At 44.3% G+C, this 18,694-nt stretch overlaps 1 protein-coding gene across 1 annotated transcript; it reads right to left on the bottom strand.

The window, feature by feature from the left end:
• Positions 1-6,992: 6,992 nt before the first annotated feature.
• On the bottom strand, positions 6,993-17,039 carry GGCT (gamma-glutamylcyclotransferase). The gene is made up of 4 exons (XM_058814470.1): positions 16,815-17,039; positions 13,553-13,698; positions 10,309-10,444; positions 6,993-8,431 (listed from the first exon to the last, which is right to left on the bottom strand). The coding sequence occupies exons 1-4, from the start codon at positions 16,935-16,937 to the stop codon at positions 8,282-8,284; spliced, it is 555 nt and encodes a 184-aa protein (XP_058670453.1). The 5' UTR covers positions 16,938-17,039; the 3' UTR covers positions 6,993-8,281.
• Between the last annotated feature and the right edge of the window lie 1,655 nt (positions 17,040-18,694).

Raw genomic sequence — 18,694 nt, 5'->3', positions numbered from 1 at the left:
TAGACATCACAGAATACTCCCAAACTCTCTGTAGTACCATGGCCAACTTCTTAATAACGTTTCTTCCTTAGGTACTTTCATTTATTTGTTCAGGTTTTGAAAAATAAAATACCTACAACTGGCAGTCTCCCTTCTGTTACCAGTATTTTACTCTAGCTTGCCTCAAACACCATCACTGGCATCTGCTTAATTAATTGCCAGTTCCTAATGCATAATTTAATATTTTTTATTAGTTTTTAATGTTTGAGTAGACTAAGCAGGGCATCTGTCCAAACATAATCTGGACAAGGAAATAAACAGAATAAAATTATACTTCATAGCAATTGATTTTGTAGGAGAAACTAATTTATAGTAGCAATTCACTCTGGTTTCTTTTGCTACAACAAGAGACTGTAAGAAGAGCTGAAAATATAGTACCTGTCCCTGAAAGCAAGGCCTTGTGAACTCTGAGGCAGTTTTAGCTAAACTAGAAAAAAGAGTTTAGCTTCTAAGGATACAAGGTTCACAACACCAGGAGGGATGCTATTTTGAAACCATACTCTTTAACATGAATGCTCTCTCCTTGTCTGCAAATACATACACAGTGTATGCCCTTGTTCTCCAAACCACCTCTTGGGAACTCTTTTTAGATGCCCATTTATTCCTATTTTTTCTCAACAGGGCATAAAGCAAGAGGAATCAGGATCAGACTGCTCTCTGTTTTATTACTAAAGCAGGGCTTCTTGTAATTTTAGCGTGCCCACCATATAGTAGGCATAAAGTTATACTGAAATTACAATTCAACAGTAAGTTCATTTAGATACTATTTAGGTACAAATTGCACATATGATTTCACGTGCAGGAAGCTAATTTTTTGCCAAGATCTCAACTGAATCACCTCCACACAGACAGTGAGAATCTGCATGATCAACACAAAGGACTGACAACGCCCAGTAACAGTTAAAACATACTGTTGTTTCAGCAGGTCAAGGGATATCTGGAAGAATGTTCTTAGATTCTGATTACAGTCATATTAACAAAACCAAAAGACAAAACCCTTCAAAAATTCTGTAAATGTGCCAACACTGCTGCTACAAAATTCTCAGTTTCCCAAGACATTTGCAATGATGGCAAACTTTCTCAAATGCTCCTCAGCGCTCCCCAGTCAAGATATATCTGAGCCTTGCCAGTTCACAGATAATTCTAAATGACCTGCTACTGGAACAATCTCACTTCTATGGGTTTTCTACATCAGAAGCTGCTGTATGCATCAGTAAAGCTTCCCCTGCTTGATGCTGGAGAAAGACACAGTTTATGCCACTGCATTTTAGTGATACTATCTACACTCAAACCAGCAGGGCAAACCAGCTTAGCCCCTCAGATTTCCCAACAGGTCCCAGCTTAGGGGGTCTGACCTGCATGAACACAGATAACTGCATTAAGAGTTGGCTCTCCGAGGGCTGAGACCTGGCAAATCCCCAGCACAACTGTTCTGGGTCACAGCCAACTCCCAAAATGGCAAAACTGTTTCCAACAAACGGAATGTAACCAAGCAATCTGAATTTCTTACCACACCAGTAAGTGACTGCATCTACTCAGACAAATCAAGCTTTCATTACCCCATTCAGATGACCCACCCGAGGAAGTGGCTGATTTCTGAGTCACTCAGCTTTCCAGAAGCCACACTGGCACATCTCTTTGTTCAAGAAAGCTCATTCTGCAAATGGAGACTGAGCATGTTGAAAACATAATTTAGCCTTAAATATCTGTAGGCTTTAGTTAAAGAGATGGCATCATCTTAAAACATGCAATTAAAATATTAACCCTGCTCTTTCAAGATACTGCATCCACCCAACATTCCTTGCTTGCTTTGGCTATTCCAGGACCATGTTGTTCTAATGCATTTTCTTTCTTCCTAATTTGTAAGAAGAACTGAGACAAATATTCATAAAACCATAAGAACGAACCAACATGATGTCAAGTGTACAAAGCAAATTGAAGTATTTTTTTCACTATTTCAGTTCCATCTACAAAAAGCACAAGAAAGGAAAGAAGAAATACAGCAGCAGGACAGAACACGAAAAATATGGAATGACCAGAAGGTCTCAAAGATGTCTGCCCTGCATCTGGCTACATCCATTTCAGTACAAACCATGGCTGCTATTGGAAGGGGTGTGCATACAAATGCTGCAGGACAGAGCAGGTTCCCTTTCACACAGGGTGATCTGCAGGAGAATGGAGAAACAAGAAACCAAGCAGAAAGATATATAAAGTGAGGCTAAAAGGAGAAAGAACAAAAATGCCAAGCAGGTATTGGCAGGACTGGCAATATGAATTCTGTGCATGATGATGTACTCAGTGGTATCTTCAATGAAAATACTAAATTTACTGCAAAACCCCACACCATCCAGTACTGGAGTACTTAGTACTTTTCATCAGTCGTTTTAAGTCAGAAAAAAATGGCAATTTCCACAATTCACAGACTAAGAAAATCCACACCAGATGAAGAGCAGAACACTAAATGGTGCTGAACAGAAAGACTTCCTGCTACATGTATTCATAGCAAAGTGTAACAGCTGTATGAAGAAACTTGACATATGTAATTCTGTTTCACTAGGGCTTTCTTTGTGCTGTTGGTGTTCTTTTGGCAGTGTTTTTAAAATATGAGGCCAGTGTGTAACAACATGAGGTCTCCAGCTTATCTGCAAGCCCATCATCTGTCTTTCTGCAGAGTCCCAGCTTCCACAGTGCTTCAATATGATTTTTTCAGTGAGGGAACACAAGGTTGCTAACTCTCTTGTAGAAGGATCTGTCAGTTTCACAAAGCTAGGTTACACATCTGGTATGTTTAAAGGTAAATGCTTATGCAGCTTATAAACAGGCATTGAAAGCACTTCCTTACTAGAGTGCATACAGTGTTCCTTGCCTTATCTTGGGCCCTCCAGATGCTGGATTCAATTCCAGTGTAATTTGTGTGACTGCAGTTGCATCAGTCATGGGGATGCTGTTAGAAAAGACTGAGATACACATTAATGTGAGACACCTCAGGGTACTGCCTTCCATTTCTGAAAGGGAAAAAGTGAGTAAAATCATTTTTCTGAGAGACACCTTAAGGCTCTTACAAAGTTATGGACAAAACAGATCGCCTGTTCTAACAGCAACAGCTTGTGAACACATCTATTTGCAGAAATGAGCAAGAAAAAGGGAAAGACGTGCAAGCTTGACAGAGTAGCTGAAACAGCAGAGCACCAAAGGAGGAATGGAGACTGATAAGACAGATGACACCTGAATGAAGCAGGAGTCTAGAATGGGGAGACAACAGGAGAAAGACTCATGGGGAAAAGCTTCCTATCTGGGAACTGAATGTACTTCTGGTTCCTAAGAAGAAAAATTTAAAAAACCCAATTACTTACTGAAGAGGCTGCCAATGATGTTGGAGAGGAAATGCAGTTAGCCATTTTGAGGGCAGCAAAGTCCATCAGGTGAAAAAGGCAGGAAACAGACTACAAGGAATTAAAAAGAACCCAAGAGCAGAATACCTCCCCACCAGCTAGCTGTAAAAGCCAAGAAAGGGAAGACAGGGTCTTGGCCAAATGAAATGCTGATGGGGACCGAAGCGATATGAGAAGCAACAGCAAGTGTGGCAATCAATGCCATCAAAAACCTGTGCCACTGAGAATAAAAAGAGGAAGCAAGATGGGGATCAGGCCAGGAATAAGGAGGGAAATGAAACAGGGAAATGAAATTTGTCATAGTAAGAGGTACAGTAAAAGCATCAGTACTTTCAGCAAGGTTTTGTACAATCCATGTCAATAAGCTGCAGTGAAGGCACTGGCACTTTATCTCGTGTCTCCTCTGAGTTCCCTCTGCTCTCAGCATTGTGCAAGCATATATTCATTTCTACTTTCCCTGGCCCTGCCCTCCTCACATCCTCTTTTTACTAAGATCTCCCAGCTCTTTCTTCTAACAAAACTGAGACGCCTGTTCCACTTCCAGTGCTGCAAGACCCCTGGCATCACAGAGTGTGCTGGTTTTTTGCAACAAGGTCTTGTCAAAGGTAAATGCTGTAGATAAAGGGGCTGAAGGATCTTACAGAACAGCTAAAAAACATTTCTCCTTCTGGGTCAGCTAGAGAATTGAGTCCTTATTGAGCAGGCTGCTCCAAAGGAGACTGCGTAGAATGATGCAGTAGACAATACGAGGAGCAAATTAGTTAACAACTGTTAAAGCAACTAATTTGAGACCAATCTAGAATATTTCTGAAGAGCTGAAAACTCAGTCAATTCTACTTCTTCTGCAGTCCTCCTATCCTGACAAGAAGCGTTCCTCTAAATTGCCCGTGAAAAAAAGTCCTCTGCCACTACCTAATTACCTGCAGCCAGCAGCTGGAGTATCTTCAGGATTGACACAGCACCTGGTAGCCAGTTGTGGCAGGACAACAGTGAAGTACACAAACCTGGGTGCCAGCCCAGGGCTAGGGGAGTCCCCACTAGCACAGCCTTCTGTCCATAGCATTCAAAACATAATCACTCTGCAAGAGGTGGCTGTATGAAAACAATGCCCCATTTCACATGAAATGGAGCCCTATGCCTTTTGTGTCTCCAAGTCAGATTTGTTTCCTGAGAAAAGCTATTTTACAGTGCCAGTTACTCACTACAGAGTCATTACAGCAAGAGAACTGGAAATTTTGGTATGCCTGATAATCTGGACTCTGTCAGGCCAGCATAAATTCAACTTTTTGCTATCATTGGGAGAGACAGAAAAGGGATTGATTTTCCACATCTTATGTCATGCATGCAACAGCAGTCATTTACTATAATAAGTGAATAAAACACCTATTTCCACACAGCAGCTCTCACATTTAAAAGAACTTCAGCTATTTTACTTAGTTCAAGAACAGTAAAAAACATACAGAGATCAGAGGCAAATGGGCACGTGTGCTACACAAAAAGTCTGCGTGTTTGATGAGAAGCAATGCGATGTATTCCCAAAGGTACTAAAAAATAGCCCTTTATTATTATAGCAAAAATGGTGCATTGGTAGAGCTTGTACAGAGTCTCCGGGCAGATCTTAAATTATTCTGTTTGTGTGAATTAAAGCATACTCATCACGCCCCACTTCACAATGTCTAACTATCATCAGTGATGCTACACATGTCAATAAATGCCCAGGGAGCCGTATGTTAACATCATGTTCCGGTAAATCCATTACAACTCGTGCTCTTGCATCGCTCTGGGGTCCCAGAAATCAGCATCTTTCAGTGGTTTTTCCTCCCTCCCTTCTCTCAGTCTCTTTTGACTGTATCATAAGCTTTTGTAAGCATCCCCAGTTATTTGAAGAGCAACAGATATAAAAGAACACAGAAGAAATTATTTCTGCCTCCATCTGGTAAAATGACAAGCTTTTCTTTAAAAGGCACAGGCTTTGACAGAAATATTCCCATCCCTCACAGGTTTTGTTCCTACATATCTTAACAGAATCCTCTGTATAGAAATATAACTTTATATATAGTGTTTGGATGCATTAAGAAGCCCCTGTCAGGAAGACTTTATGAGGCTTCCTTGTAACTCCTTCCCGTTGGGAAAAGATCAATAAATAATGAGCCACTACTAGAAAGCAAAGAATCTTTCTCCAACCAGAGAAATCTTGGGGAATTTTTTTTTTTGTTAAGACACAGAGGAGGAGGGGGAAATTTACTGTGATCTATAAACATGGAACTCTTCTATTATCATTTACTATTTTCACATTCAACCAGCAGTGAATCCTACACGGAAAGCTGCAGCTGATGGAATCACGGAACTGATGGAATCACGGCCAGGCCACGGGCACCATCCTGCCCTGCGAGCCGCTCCCGCCTCCTTCTCTTCCAGCTTCTTTCTGGTGAGGCGGGCAATGCACCGGGGCCTAAGCGAGTGGCCCGTGAGTCCGTGAGATGCCTGCATTGGGATCTGCGCTGCGGCTCTCGGGGCAGCAAAAGGCTCACTGCACCCCGCCACGGCCGCCAGGGCGGGACGGCAGCGATGCATCGGAAGCGATGGGACCTCGCCGCCCTTCCTCAACAGCCCTCAGGAGCGCCACATCCCCGCCCGCATGTGGAGCACCATTTACGGCGGGCAGCGCCGCCGTGTTTGTAACGAGGCGCTGTCCCCACGCCGCGGAGCTGCGGGCGCTGCCGCCCGTCCCCGCTCCCCGCTCCCCGTCAGGCAGCGCCGGCCGCCGGGCGGGACGGACCCTCCTGAGGCAACACCACGGAGCCCCGAAGTTTCCAGTTCAGGAGCGGCGCAGCCCTTTCCCTCCCACCTTGCAAGGCTTTCAGCCGTACCACAGAAACTTTGCTTCACAGAAAGCCGACAGCGGGACCCGGCAGCCCTCCCCCACCGGCCCGCCTGCGCCCCGGCCCTTCCCCGGCACTCACCGCGGCGGCGGAGGGACGGAGGCCGGGGAGGAGCCCACGGGCGCTTCCCTCACCCCCTCCCGCCCCACACACGGACTCTCCTCCCCGGCGGGAAGCGGCTCCTCCCCGCGCAGGAATGGCCCGAGGCTCCCCCCTCACCAGCATCGCATTGCCCTCCGCAGCCATCCCTCCTGCCCCGAGAGGTGCCTGGGTCCCCCGGCAGCGACCATTTCCCTCGGTCGAGCTCCCCCCGTGCAAGGACACTCCAGAGTGCTTCATGCATAGTTTTGCGCTCCCTACTGACTGTACGTATATCCATTAAAAAAGGCTTCAGCTGCATTCCCACATCACCAGATTTTATTTACATCAGCAACGCACTCTGCACAGGGAGGTTCTGGAGTCTCCCTCTCCAGAGACATTCCAAACCCACCTGGACGTGTTCCTGTAGCATCTGCTCGAGGTGACCCTGCCTTGACAGGGTGCTGGACTGGATGTCTCCAGAGGTCCCTTCCAACCTTAACAATCTGTGGTTCTGTGTTATTCTTGAGGGGTGCAGACTGAACAGGCGTGTCAGAGGTTGGGTAATCACAATTTTATTTACTCAAACTAGACAGTGCTAATATGGAAAGTACCATGTTTTACAGCAGTCACCGTGCCCAACTCTGGAAAGAGGCATATTACATCAGGACAGCAGCTACATATACCTGGCAGAAGTTTATAGAAAAGATTTTATACAGAGAAGACATGGGCAGTCTGTTATTTTATCATTTATCTAAGCAGTCACACAGTGACATCAATTATATCTTACACCTCTCTGTACATCAAGAGAAAAAAATACACTGTAGAGAAGATAAGCCAAATCTCAGTGATTTGACATCTTCCATGTTGTCAATTTCTCCTCAGCCCCCATAGACAAATTGCAGGGGTTGCACAGTACCATGAAAATAAATACTCTATATGTTACAAAAGCTTCCAGTTATGCATTGGATTGTCAAACTGTGGGGAGAAAAACAACAACAACAACAGAAAAAAAATCAACAAGAGGCCAAGTCTGTTCATTTAGGGTTTAAGAGACAAAAACCCCCACAGAATAAATGTGCTAGGACTCAAAGGAGGCTTTCTGATTTCACTGGACCAAGGCCTAGATAGGCAAACAAGCCAGTCAAAAAGGTAATGAAAAAAACCCCTTGGAAATATCACACTAAAATTAATTTTTTCAAAAATGCCTTGGTTATAGCTAACCAGTTCATCTGTGACTTTCACTAGACATTGAAAGGAAGGAAACTACGATGGTTTGAATGAGATGCTTTGCTGAATATTGTCTTCAGGCTCAGGCTGCCTTTTGGACTTACACTATAAAACATGGAAGGAGTTTAAAAAATTAATTAACTACAAAACAGGAACAGGAACTCTATAGCATCAGATAGGATGGGTTTGAAACCATTAAGAGAAGTAGCAGAGAGAAAGGTTTAGCCTTAGAGGTTTGAGTTTACTTTACATCTAACAAATGTAGCCATGTACACGTATAACTCTTACAAACACATGACCTGATCCTGCAGCCCTTATTCCTCAGAAGGCAACAAGTGCCAAAACTCATGAAGATGGCCTTTTTCTTCTAAAAAGGTCAGCAAACTGGTCATGAAGCACAAATTTACATGCAGCACTGCATGACAACTACAGAAAGATAATTTCTAAATCTGCAGCATGTACTTCAGCATGTAGTCAAGCTATACATACAAAAAGAAGTTACCAATGTCAGTGTGTCTTCAAATTGCAAGTTATGTCTAATGGTTTACTGCAGATGCACAGCAAACTCATCTTTTCTTGATAAATAAAGAAACTGCTGATCAGCACAGTGAGGAGAAGTATCTAGATCAAGGTGAAAGTCCAAGCAAATGCAGAGGCATTCTATGCAGAATTTATTTTCTCTGCTTTAACAGCAGCTTCAATCTCTTCCATGATTGGCACCGGTCCTGCATAGTTATTAGTTTCAATAGCTTCTAATTTCTCCTGATAATCAGTGGGCAAGCCATTCTGTTTCGCACCCATGCAGATAACCTATAATTAAAATAGAAAAAAAAAAGCCTTCAGTAATAAAAAGGACAGACTCCTCCAAACAATCACTTGAGCAGGAGGAACCATTTAAGTTACCCAGAGAATTTATCTCAAATAGAGTTATTTGTACCAAAGGTTAGCCAAAAGCTTCTGGGAGATCAGAACAGCATGAACAAAATTACTCTGAAAAAGCTTTTAACTACCCCTGAGATTCTGATGTGTTACTGAAGCGCACAAGCCTCTCTAATTAAGCTGTTATTCAGTTATTCAGTTCTTTCTTCCAGACAGGATGATAACTTCAATAATATATGCTGCTTCTCACTCAGGTGTGACACTAAAGTTGGCTGAGAATTTAAAAAGTGGTTATTTTTAAAACTAAGCTGTCCAAAGGACAACAGTGAGTACCTAGACAGGGTACAGGAATAGGAGAAACAGAGACTTAACTCAGTGAAAAAGCACAGATTCCTTAGTTTGTTACTGCAGCTTTCCTTCCATGCATAAAATAAACTGAAGTATTGGTGCAGAGGAAAGATTGACAGTGAGAGGAGAAGGGGAAGTTGTAGGAACACAGCTTGAAGGAGACACCAGCAAGGTTGCATATAGAAATGAATATTCTAAATATGCTTTCATGCATTTAATGGCATGCATTTCAAGGATGAGGTATATAGAAAGAATGAATTCTGCCACAAAAAGTACATAACAGTAGATGGATGTAGCTCAATCACTGTGTGCTAATGCAGTCATCTTTTAAGTTTTTAGCTCTTCTGCCTGGTTAACTTAAAAAAAAAAAAAAAAAAAAAGAAAAAGCTGGGGGCACAGGAGAAGAACAGAAATAACAACTGCTTCTGACAGGAGCAGGAGAGAATGATAAAGTTGCCAATAGTGGAGGTCTGCACTTTCAGCATACTAATGAGAGCTGACACACAGCAGCAGACTATGTATTAGCTCCCGGAAAAGCCCTAAAGAGCTGCCTTGCCACGAGGTGGGTTGGCAGGGAAGAGGTTTGTGGAAGAGCAAAGCCTGCTTTCTAAGCAAGCCCTCTCCTCAGCAGTCCCACAGCAGCTGGCCTTAGCTGTGCTCCTGGAAGTCAGCTCAGAGGAGTGAGTTCCTCAGTCTGGAGAAGGCAGCACACTTGGGATTTAACAGGCTCACTCCTGGTTTCTGCACTTCAGGTAGGAAAAGCGAGCTGCAGTGAGTCTGTACACATCACACACAGCCACACCAGCCCAGCTGGGCCTGCCCAGATCTCACAGGCTAAGCAGGTCAGGCCTGCTGCGTGACTGGATCATGTGTCTGTGCAGAGTCAGTGTTGCAGAACAGTGTTGCAACACTTGTGCCTCACCAGCCATCAAGGGGGAACCCTGCAGTGCTCTGCAATGCTGCTGCAGCCCTGTGATATACTGGTGATGTGTCTGGTAAAAGGTGACAGCTGCATCCTGCAGTGATAGCAAGTACTTCCCAAGATAGAAAGGATAATCCACCTCCTGGAAACTACAAGCCAGGTGCTGCATTTTCCCCACAGAACATTCCCTCTGTCCTTTCAGTGGAGTACATTAATTTTTCAAACAGAGAATTGCTGCATATATGTGAGCAACATCCTCCAGAAAACCTTGTGCCAATCACAGCTAATTCCCAAGTTAAGTAGGGGATTCCTGTAAGGTATAACTACATCAAAAACCCCAAGCTGATTTAATAGGTCTGTAAGAGCTAGCAATGTCCTGTGAGCATCATTCCAGCAGTACATTGCACAAGGACTGCTATACCTTTACAGTAGTCATGCCTTCCATGCACTGTAATCAAAGTACTTATTAAACAGCACAGAAGTACTGCATTATAAACTTCTGTACACTCTTCCAAAATGAAAGTGCTGCAACACCTACCTTTTTATACTGTGGAGAAGGGGGACCAGAGACATAGTCCTTCATCTGGTAGCTTCGACAGGTCAGTACCTTTCCTGCTTGCGTGTGGACATTGACTTCTATTGGGACATAAATGCCATCCTCAACTCCCTCTTGCCTGTAAAACACATATATTCCTTTCATGTCAATTATCCAATCCACTTCAAACCAACCATGCAATAAACATATGGATTTATTACAACAGAATTCAAGGCAGGACACTGGTCAATGCTTTAATATACTTAAAGAAAAACAAATGAAGCAAAACATACTTCAGTGCTTTTTGTGCAAACTTGTTCCATATAAGAAAACATGTTTTTACAGAAACAGCATTCACTTTTATAATTTCAGCTCTGTAAGAAATGATGACTTGTGATTAACCTGCGAAGTCAGAAAGAGAATATTCCTAAACTAATTACTGTGGAAGACAGGTAGTCAGAAAGAGAAACACAAGCAAGATTATTAGAATTAATGAGCCAGACACATGTTCCTTAGCTGCCACTTAAATAAAGAAACAATTGCAAAGTTTTATCTTGTCCATTGTGTTACCTTTTAATAAGGGGAAACTTGCACAACTTGTGCAATGCACTTCCCAATGAATAATCCAAGACACCTTTTAACTTGCACAAGACATACAGAGCAGTAATGAGCTAGGTCGGGACAAAAAAGTATTTGGTGTTTTTTTTTTTTATTAGCAAAATTATGCTTCAAAAAACAAAGACTCAAAACCAAGCCTACTTATTGTCCTCAACCACTGGCATTTAGCCACCAATAAAAATTACAAGAAGTAGACGAGAAACTTAAGCAATACAAGAGACTGTATAGCACAATTAACTTCAGATGTACTTTAGCTACAAGTCATAACATGGTTTTTAGCCCTGCTTGTCCAATATAAATTTGACAACTCATCTTTTTCCCAAAGACTTGCTACCATTTCAAGTTATTTAATGTACAGAATGTGGGCCATGCTAGGCAAGTAACTAGGTTAAGTGCAAGTACAGACTGGAAGTTAACTGCAGATTCAAGGCCAGCAGACTAAAAATAGGTCAAGTGGTTGTGTGAGAGCAAGAAAACTGTTTAGTAACATCCATTGCTAGACTCTATGAGGCAAAGTCATTATTTAGTCTGTAACTTACAGATTTGTGAAGTACAGAGGACAAAAAACCTCATAGGAGTGGCTGAGACAGCAAAGAAAATTAATTTGAAGCCAAAGAGTTCTGCCATCTAGGTAAAAGGTTCCCTCCCATATTTGTTTTCTATATATTAAATTGTTTTGTTAGTGTTTTAACTAGTTACATGCAGCCTCAATTACACATTCCCTCCTCTGCTTCTGAATAACAAAGCACAGACTACTTTAACCAGATTAAGAGGGGTAAAAATAAAAAAAAAGGTGGGGCATTTTCTTTTTGGATACATGGTAATTTTAGGAAATAACTTGGTGGAGAACCTACAAATATATCAGCTTGCACAGAGGCAAAGCATCCCAAGACCTTCAGCAGGAGCACCTGCAAGCTCATTTGAGTGGGTTAGGAGCAATTCTTAGAAGAGCAGTGTTGACTATGATTATAAAAGCCAAGAACACATCCCATTTCTAGTTCTCCTCCATGGCATCAATGAGGCAAGTGGGAAAAAGTAATCTGTGGTGCTGGTGGTGTCCATGCTGCAGATTTTGGTGGTGTTACAGCACTCAAGTCTCTAGCACCTTAGCAAGCATTAAAATTTATCCCCTGCCAAACAAATACCAGGGGTCTGCAATCCTACACTATGTCAAGTGTAAACAGTGTGCAAACACTTATGGAAGTCAGAGTACAAAATACTGTCCCCATGGAGGGGAAATACAAAAGCAGATGCTGTCAGACAGGGTCATCATACTTAGGAAGTTTATGCTTCAGGAAAGCATGGCCAATCAGGAGTTTTAAGTAAAGGTCAGCAGAAGGGTCAGGATGTTTAAGTGCTACTGTAAGCAAGAGCAGAGGAACTCAGGAGATAATGAAGAGGGGACATGTGAAGCTGTCCCCAAGCACAAGCATGCCAACTGGATGCCCATGCCCTCTTGCTTGAGGCTAACACTCCCAGTCAGGACAAGAGTGCTCAAGAGTGGCCATTACCATAAGGTGCTAGCAGAACTTGGGCAACAGTTTCCCTTGTATTTCAGCTTTACCATAGGCAACAAAAAGCACATTGGAACCAAGTTTCACTGCCAGGATTTTAAGGACATATTTACACACTGGAATTGCAGCAGTACCAGAGGCAGGAGAACAGTATTGAGGTAGTGCTTTCATTGGGTTTATTATGCTCTGCTCCCTTGTTTTCATTAGCCCAGATTTCTGCTGGAATTGTCAGTGATGAACTGCTCTGCACAAACAATCCATGTGTACCAGAAGCACCATGCTGTGCAGGCACATCTCAAAAGCTGCACCAAGCACGTGGCAGCAGGCAAACTTCTGGAGATGAGATTCTATGCCCTGTCTTAGACCCTGCAAGAAGTCATGCTATTCCTTGCTTTGTTTAACCAGGTGGTCTTTTAGACTTCAGCCTGGAAGCAACTTGCTCAGGGCTTCTTGAAGGTCTCTGAATGACCAGGCACAGCTAGAACATTCTACACCATCCATTGTAAAGGTGTAGGCAGGCTATCCCATTCAAAGGGGGAAACTATAACACCCCAGCTCTCTGCTGGGATGTTCCTCAAGCTCACAAAAGTTTACATCCTTGGTAGAGAAGAGATGTCAGATAACTTCCTCAAAAGGTCCCTATGCCTGAATTAAAGATCTCTCTTCTGCAGTCTTGTCCTTATCCCTTCCTTTACTGCTACAAGTGGAGTCTACAGATGTAAACAGACAGACATTGGTGTCAGTCTCAAAGGAAATTCTCCCTAAAGTAATGGGAAAAACACCATAGGACAAATACAGATTTTAGAATCTTAAAAGAAACAGAAAATTGGGAAGACAGTTAAAAAAATAAAAGAAGCATGACCTGTTGACCTCAAATCAAGGTCCACAGATTGTTAAAATACCCCTAAAAGTAGCTTTAGCTTGAAAACAAAGCCTTTTTAATCGCAGAAGTGTCAAAAGTCAATACACATTCTGTGAAATAGAATTCACATATTAAAATCGAAAGCATCTTCTTGATTACAACGCACAGTTACCACACAGCTCTTTACCAAAAATTAACTAATTTTCAATCACTCTCTAAAGCAGTAGAAGACAGCAAAAGTTAAGTCACCTACTTATCCAGCGAACTCAGATTGCAAGTGTTCATTTTCCACACTATTCCCCACACTTCATCTCCGGGGCTCTGAGCAATAGTAGCTGTAGCTCCATGCCAGACAGAACTTGTCCTGCCTTGATGATGGCCAAACTCGAGCTTAAAATCCTGCAAATCAGAGCAAAGCAGAGAATCAGTTTCCCCTGGAAGTTAGGGCTGTTGGCTTGAGACACAGGAGGAAGAACAGACAGGTGCCACCTACCTGGTGCCAAATCCTTTGCAGGTTTATGTGACAAGACTTAAATGCTACTATGCATGATCCAGGAAAATAGTAAAGGTAAAGAAGTCTACAAAATGGTAAGCTTTGGGTCCTGTTCTCATGCACTAATAAGATTGCCCAATTACAAAACACAATCCCGTGTATTTTACAATGTTTTATGCCATCTCATCACTGATCTGGAAGATTCTTGGGTATTTTTAAGTCAAGGCATATGTCTCAATAAGTGAGCTTATTCGGGTTTTTGTAAGTAGAAACATTATTTTAGGAAACAAATATCACTTTTTCTTACATGCAATATCAGTATATATGAAAAAGAGAAGAATGGGTTATTGAATGGTATCAATGTAATTTCTCACCTGATTCAATACACTCAGTATCCTCTCCTACTTATTAATCAATTTGTGGACCCTTCCCTAACAGTACAGAAGGGAAACAGTCCCACCCCCACAATCCAAACCAAGCTTTAAGGAAGACTACCTGCTTAACAACAACAAAAATAAACCCCAAACCTATGCAGCCCCACAGCTTTGTGTATTTCTTACAACCACCCTGTTGAACCTATGATTTTGTTTTGAAACATACACATGTACACATTAATATTCCCTCTGAGACACATCACTCTCTTGTAATGTGTCCTAATAGCTATAGGAAAAAGGTTGCAAAAAAAAAAAAAAAAAGGCACTTGGAGGCATACACACAGAGCACCTATCAATTTGTGTGTGTGCATAAGTGACAGCAGCCTGGCAAAGCCACAGTTTACTCCATCAACAGAGTCATCTTCCTGCCCCATAAAATGTCCCTTATTTCACCAATTTCACTAGAAAATGGTTTACTTAGATGCACCAAGTTACTTGCACAAAAGTCCACTTGAGTCACAGACTGAAGCTACAGATGAGGACAAGTAACTGCAGGGCAGCCCCAAGGAAATCCTGGATAGAATCAACTACTCTCACTACAGTCTCACTAAAAAAAAAAAAAAAAAAGAAAAGGGGGGGAAAAACCCCTCCAATTTTTACTTTATTCCTCCAGTTATATTTTCTTGGACCTGCACTGAATAGCTGCAAGGAGCTGCATAAAATGATCAGGCACCACCCAAAAACAGCAACAGAGATCCCACAGAAACAGCACAGTTCACTCTGGTTCTGAGAGCAGGAAACTCTTAAGTTACAAGTTACACCATGTGTGCAGCTACATCAGGCACTGCTGGGAAGAGGGAAAAAACACAGTAGATAGATACTTTTTTGGGTCAAGAAATTGGTCTTTGGTCCTTCTAAATACCAGTGTAATACCCTTTCTGTGCTTGTTACACATCCCATTCTTAACAGCTTTTGGCTGAAGATTAACAAAGCTTTGAAAAGTAAAATTAGAGGGAAGTTTAGCTAAAGTTTAACTGAAGTTTTTACTTTAGTTTAAGATCCAAAGTACTCTGTTTACAGGCTGTTTCTCCTTTTTTTTTAAGCCCAAGTGGCACTATCACAAAGCAATTAATAGGAAATCAGCTCCAACCTTCTTGCAGTCCCTCACTCCCCAGCATCAGTGATTTTCCAGCTAGAAGCAAAGGAGTGAAGCCATGTGGTGTCAGCAGGGAATATAGCAATGGGTCACAGGCCAGCTAGAGAAGGCAGCCAGCCTGCAGTGGGGCAAGAGGTGCTTACTGACTAACCTGGAAATCGACCTGAAGAAGCCTGCTTTTATTCCAAGATAAGCACACACTGCTAGTGTGTGTGTTTCTCCCTGCCTTCAGGGTCTGATCCTGCAAGGTTCAGCAGGAGGGGATCTCAGCATGTTCAGTGGAGGGGTAGCTGTAAGTTCCTCACACTTCACAGGAGCAGGCCTCAGCTGCCAGGTTGATAGTCCCAAGAGACACCAAGTATCTGACTATGGGGAGTTTATTATTGACAAGCTTTCTGAACTTCTTCATACACTCTAACATAGATAATTTCCAGCCAGTTACTCCAAGAGGACCTTCAAGTCATCTTCAAGTGGTGTCAATTGATGCTCTGCTCTTCCAAGCATCCTTCTAGTTGCACAGATCTGTACATCAACAGCTTTAATGATCACAAGCTGGTGTTTCCAAGCCTACACTAACGCCAAGCTGATACAATGGTATTTAATAAACCTGGCAGGGAGAGAACTGCCCTGTAGGGTGTATGAAGGTGTCAGCTGCAGGTGTGCAGAGTTGGTGAAAGCTCCCATCTCCCATCACACAGTGCAGGCAGAGCTCCTCGCCTGTACCAGGGACATCTCCCCCTAGACTGGTTTGCTCAAAGCCCCATCCAGCCTGGCACTGAACATTACCTGGGATGGGGCATCCACATCTTCTCTGGGCAACCTGCTCCAATGTCTCACCACCCTCACAGTAAAGAACTGTTTCCTGCTGCTTTATATTTCAAAGTCCGGAGTGCTTTACAAAGGGGCCATGGGTCATGGCTGGCAGCCAGGAAGGTTAAGTCCTGTCAGATAACCCCCGAATGTTTGGGACTACCACAAACACTCCTTCTGCAGCAGGCCCTGGGTCAAGAAGCAGAGGATAGCCAGGGTTGGAAGGGACCTCCCGAGATCATCTGTCCAAGCCCTCCCGCCAAGGCAGGGTCACCTCGAGCAGGTGACACAGGAACGCGCCCAGGAGGGTTTGGAATATCTCCAGAGAGGGAGACCCCAGAACCTCCCTGGGCAGCCTGTTCAGTGCTCTGCCTCTCTCGACATAAAGAAGTCACTCCTCACGCTGAGGTGAAACTTCCGTTTTAGTTTACGTCCATCGCTCCTTGTCCTGTCACGGTACACAACCCGGCACCATCATCTTGACGAGGACCCCCCGCCTGATCCGTGCTGGGGCCACCCCCGTGGGAGGGACGGACGGGCTACAGCTCCGGACCGCAGGCAGCCGCGGGGACGTGCGGCTCCTCGGGAGCCCTGGGGCTCCCTGCAGGAATGTCGGGCTCCCTACAGGAATGTCGGGCTCCCTCAGCCCCCCCGCGGCCCCGCCAGCCGCCCCCTCACGCACCTGCAGGCGCGCCAGGGCGCAGAGCGCGGCCGAGGGGTTGCGCAGCAGCAGCCGCTCCCGCAGCAGGTTGCTGCCGTACGCGTAGTACAGGAACCAGCAGCCGCTCTCGCCGCCCGGCTCCATCAGCCCGGCCCGGTACGGCCCGGCACGGCCCGGCCCCGCCGCGGCTTTAACGCCGCCCTCCCGCCTCGCCTTCCCCGCCGCTTCCGCCGCCACCCGGGAGCCGGCGCGGAGCGGGGCCGTGACGCACAGCAGCGGCAGCAGAGCCCGAGCAAGGCCTCAGGCGGGCTCCCGGCGGGGCCGTGACGAGGCAGGAGCGCTCCGCCCCTCCATCCGTCCGTCTGTCCTGCCATCCATCCGTCCGTCCATCCAGCCCGGAGCCGGGAGCGGCGCTGGGCCGGAGCCCCCGCGGCTCTCAGGGCAGCGGGGCTGAGGGGCACAAGCCCTGAGCTCGGGGGTTCAGTCTCCTCGTTCATCTGGCTTAGCTTGTAACACTGAAGTCTCGGTTTGAGCAGCATGGAAAAGAACCCAAGTTCTAGGAGAAGACTCTCACCTTTTTTTTTTTCCCCCTTTTTTTTTGGAGGGGGGGCAGTTTCTGGAGTTTGATTTGTTTGTTTTTCTGATGTTTTAGTTCTTTTGGGGTTTTGGTGTAGAATATCGAAGGTTCCAATCATTTAAAAAGTGTTAAGAAAAGCTGGTTGGCTCTCTTTTAGAAGAATGTCATTTCGATATAAAAGAGTATTGCTAAATTGCTACGTGCTTTATTACAATCCCTACATAAGATCTTTCTGTTTAGAAGGAAACGTCCAGATCAGCACTCAGAGAAAGCCCGAACAGGTGGCACAGCACTCACTAATGCCTGGAAAACCTGCCTGTTCCAGCATCTCAGCTGCTTCCCGAGGGGCATCCTCTGTGGGGAGGAATAGGCTGTCAGCGAGCAGGACCTGAGTGTCCTGGCCAACTCTGAGATAAACAGTGATGATTTGTAAATACATTCCATGAGAAGCGAAGCAGAGCAGCTTTTCCCAGCTGGGAGCACTCAGAGCAGAGTAAGATGGGAATGTGCAAAGGTAAAAGGTGAGAAGATGCTGGTGTGTGGGCAGGCAGAGCTGCACACCAATGCACGGAGACATCTCCTCTCCTTCCCTGACAAAAGCAATGCTGGAATGGGACAGGAGGAGCCCCTACTGCTGGCTGCTGAAGCAGTATATAGATATGTATATAGCCATGGAAGACTGTAATTAGCAATAGTGTAACCATGAACGATGAGATACCACTCATTAATGCAGGTAAAGTAGCCCTCAGAGCAAGTTGGCTTCCTGAGCAGAGGCAGCTGCTGCAGGATTTAGCACAGGATCCTGGCAGCACAGTGCCCAGCCTTTCTGGGCACATCCCCATATTGGAATATAGAAGGAAAGCAGCTCCTTCCTTCAATGATGTGTTCATTACTCCAATCAAGTCCCTGCTTTTGTTTTCCCAACACAGGCATTGGGAAAGGCAGATTTATCAAGAAGCACATAAAGTGATAAAAGTGATTCTGATACTTCCTGACTAGTACCTTTCTATTTTTAGGGATTATTTTTCTTATATAGGAACCAAGTATTGTAAAGTGAGAGGGATTACACAGGTCATAGGAATATATAGCAAAACTCCCTCACTCCCACTCCTTAAAACAACTGGTAGCTGAGCCTGTCTTTTGAAAACCTGCTTCTGGTATATGCTTTTAGTCCCTTTTCCCTAAGGACACACAAACTCCATGAGAAGTGTCTCTCTCATCTTCCATCAGCTTCTGGACTGTTGCCTAATTTGAACCAGAAAGCAAGGGGTTTCAAAGATGTCTAAGTTTCTGCTGATCTCAAGGAAAGAGTCAAGAGGATGGC

The sequence above is a fragment of the Ammospiza caudacuta genome, chromosome 1 (assembly GCF_027887145.1).
Source record: "Ammospiza caudacuta isolate bAmmCau1 chromosome 1, bAmmCau1.pri, whole genome shotgun sequence".
In the NCBI taxonomy this organism is placed as follows: Eukaryota; Metazoa; Chordata; class Aves; order Passeriformes; family Passerellidae; genus Ammospiza; species Ammospiza caudacuta.
Note: the sequence above shows the minus strand (reverse complement) of the source record. Positions and strands in the feature narration are given on the sequence as shown.

Excerpts from the sequence above, each read along its gene's own strand:
- GGCT (XM_058814470.1), bottom strand. The coding sequence starts at position 16,937 with ATGGAGCCGGGCGGCGAGAGCGGCTGCTGGTTCCTGTACTACGCGTAC. Across the intron at positions 13,699-16,814 it reads GCGCCCTGGCGCGCCTGCAG|GATTTTAAGCTCGAGTTTGG; the intron begins GTGCGTGAGGGG and ends TCTGATTTGCAG. Across the intron at positions 8,432-10,308 it reads CTTCTCCACAGTATAAAAAG|GTTATCTGCATGGGTGCGAA; the intron begins GTAGGTGTTGCA and ends TTTTAATTATAG.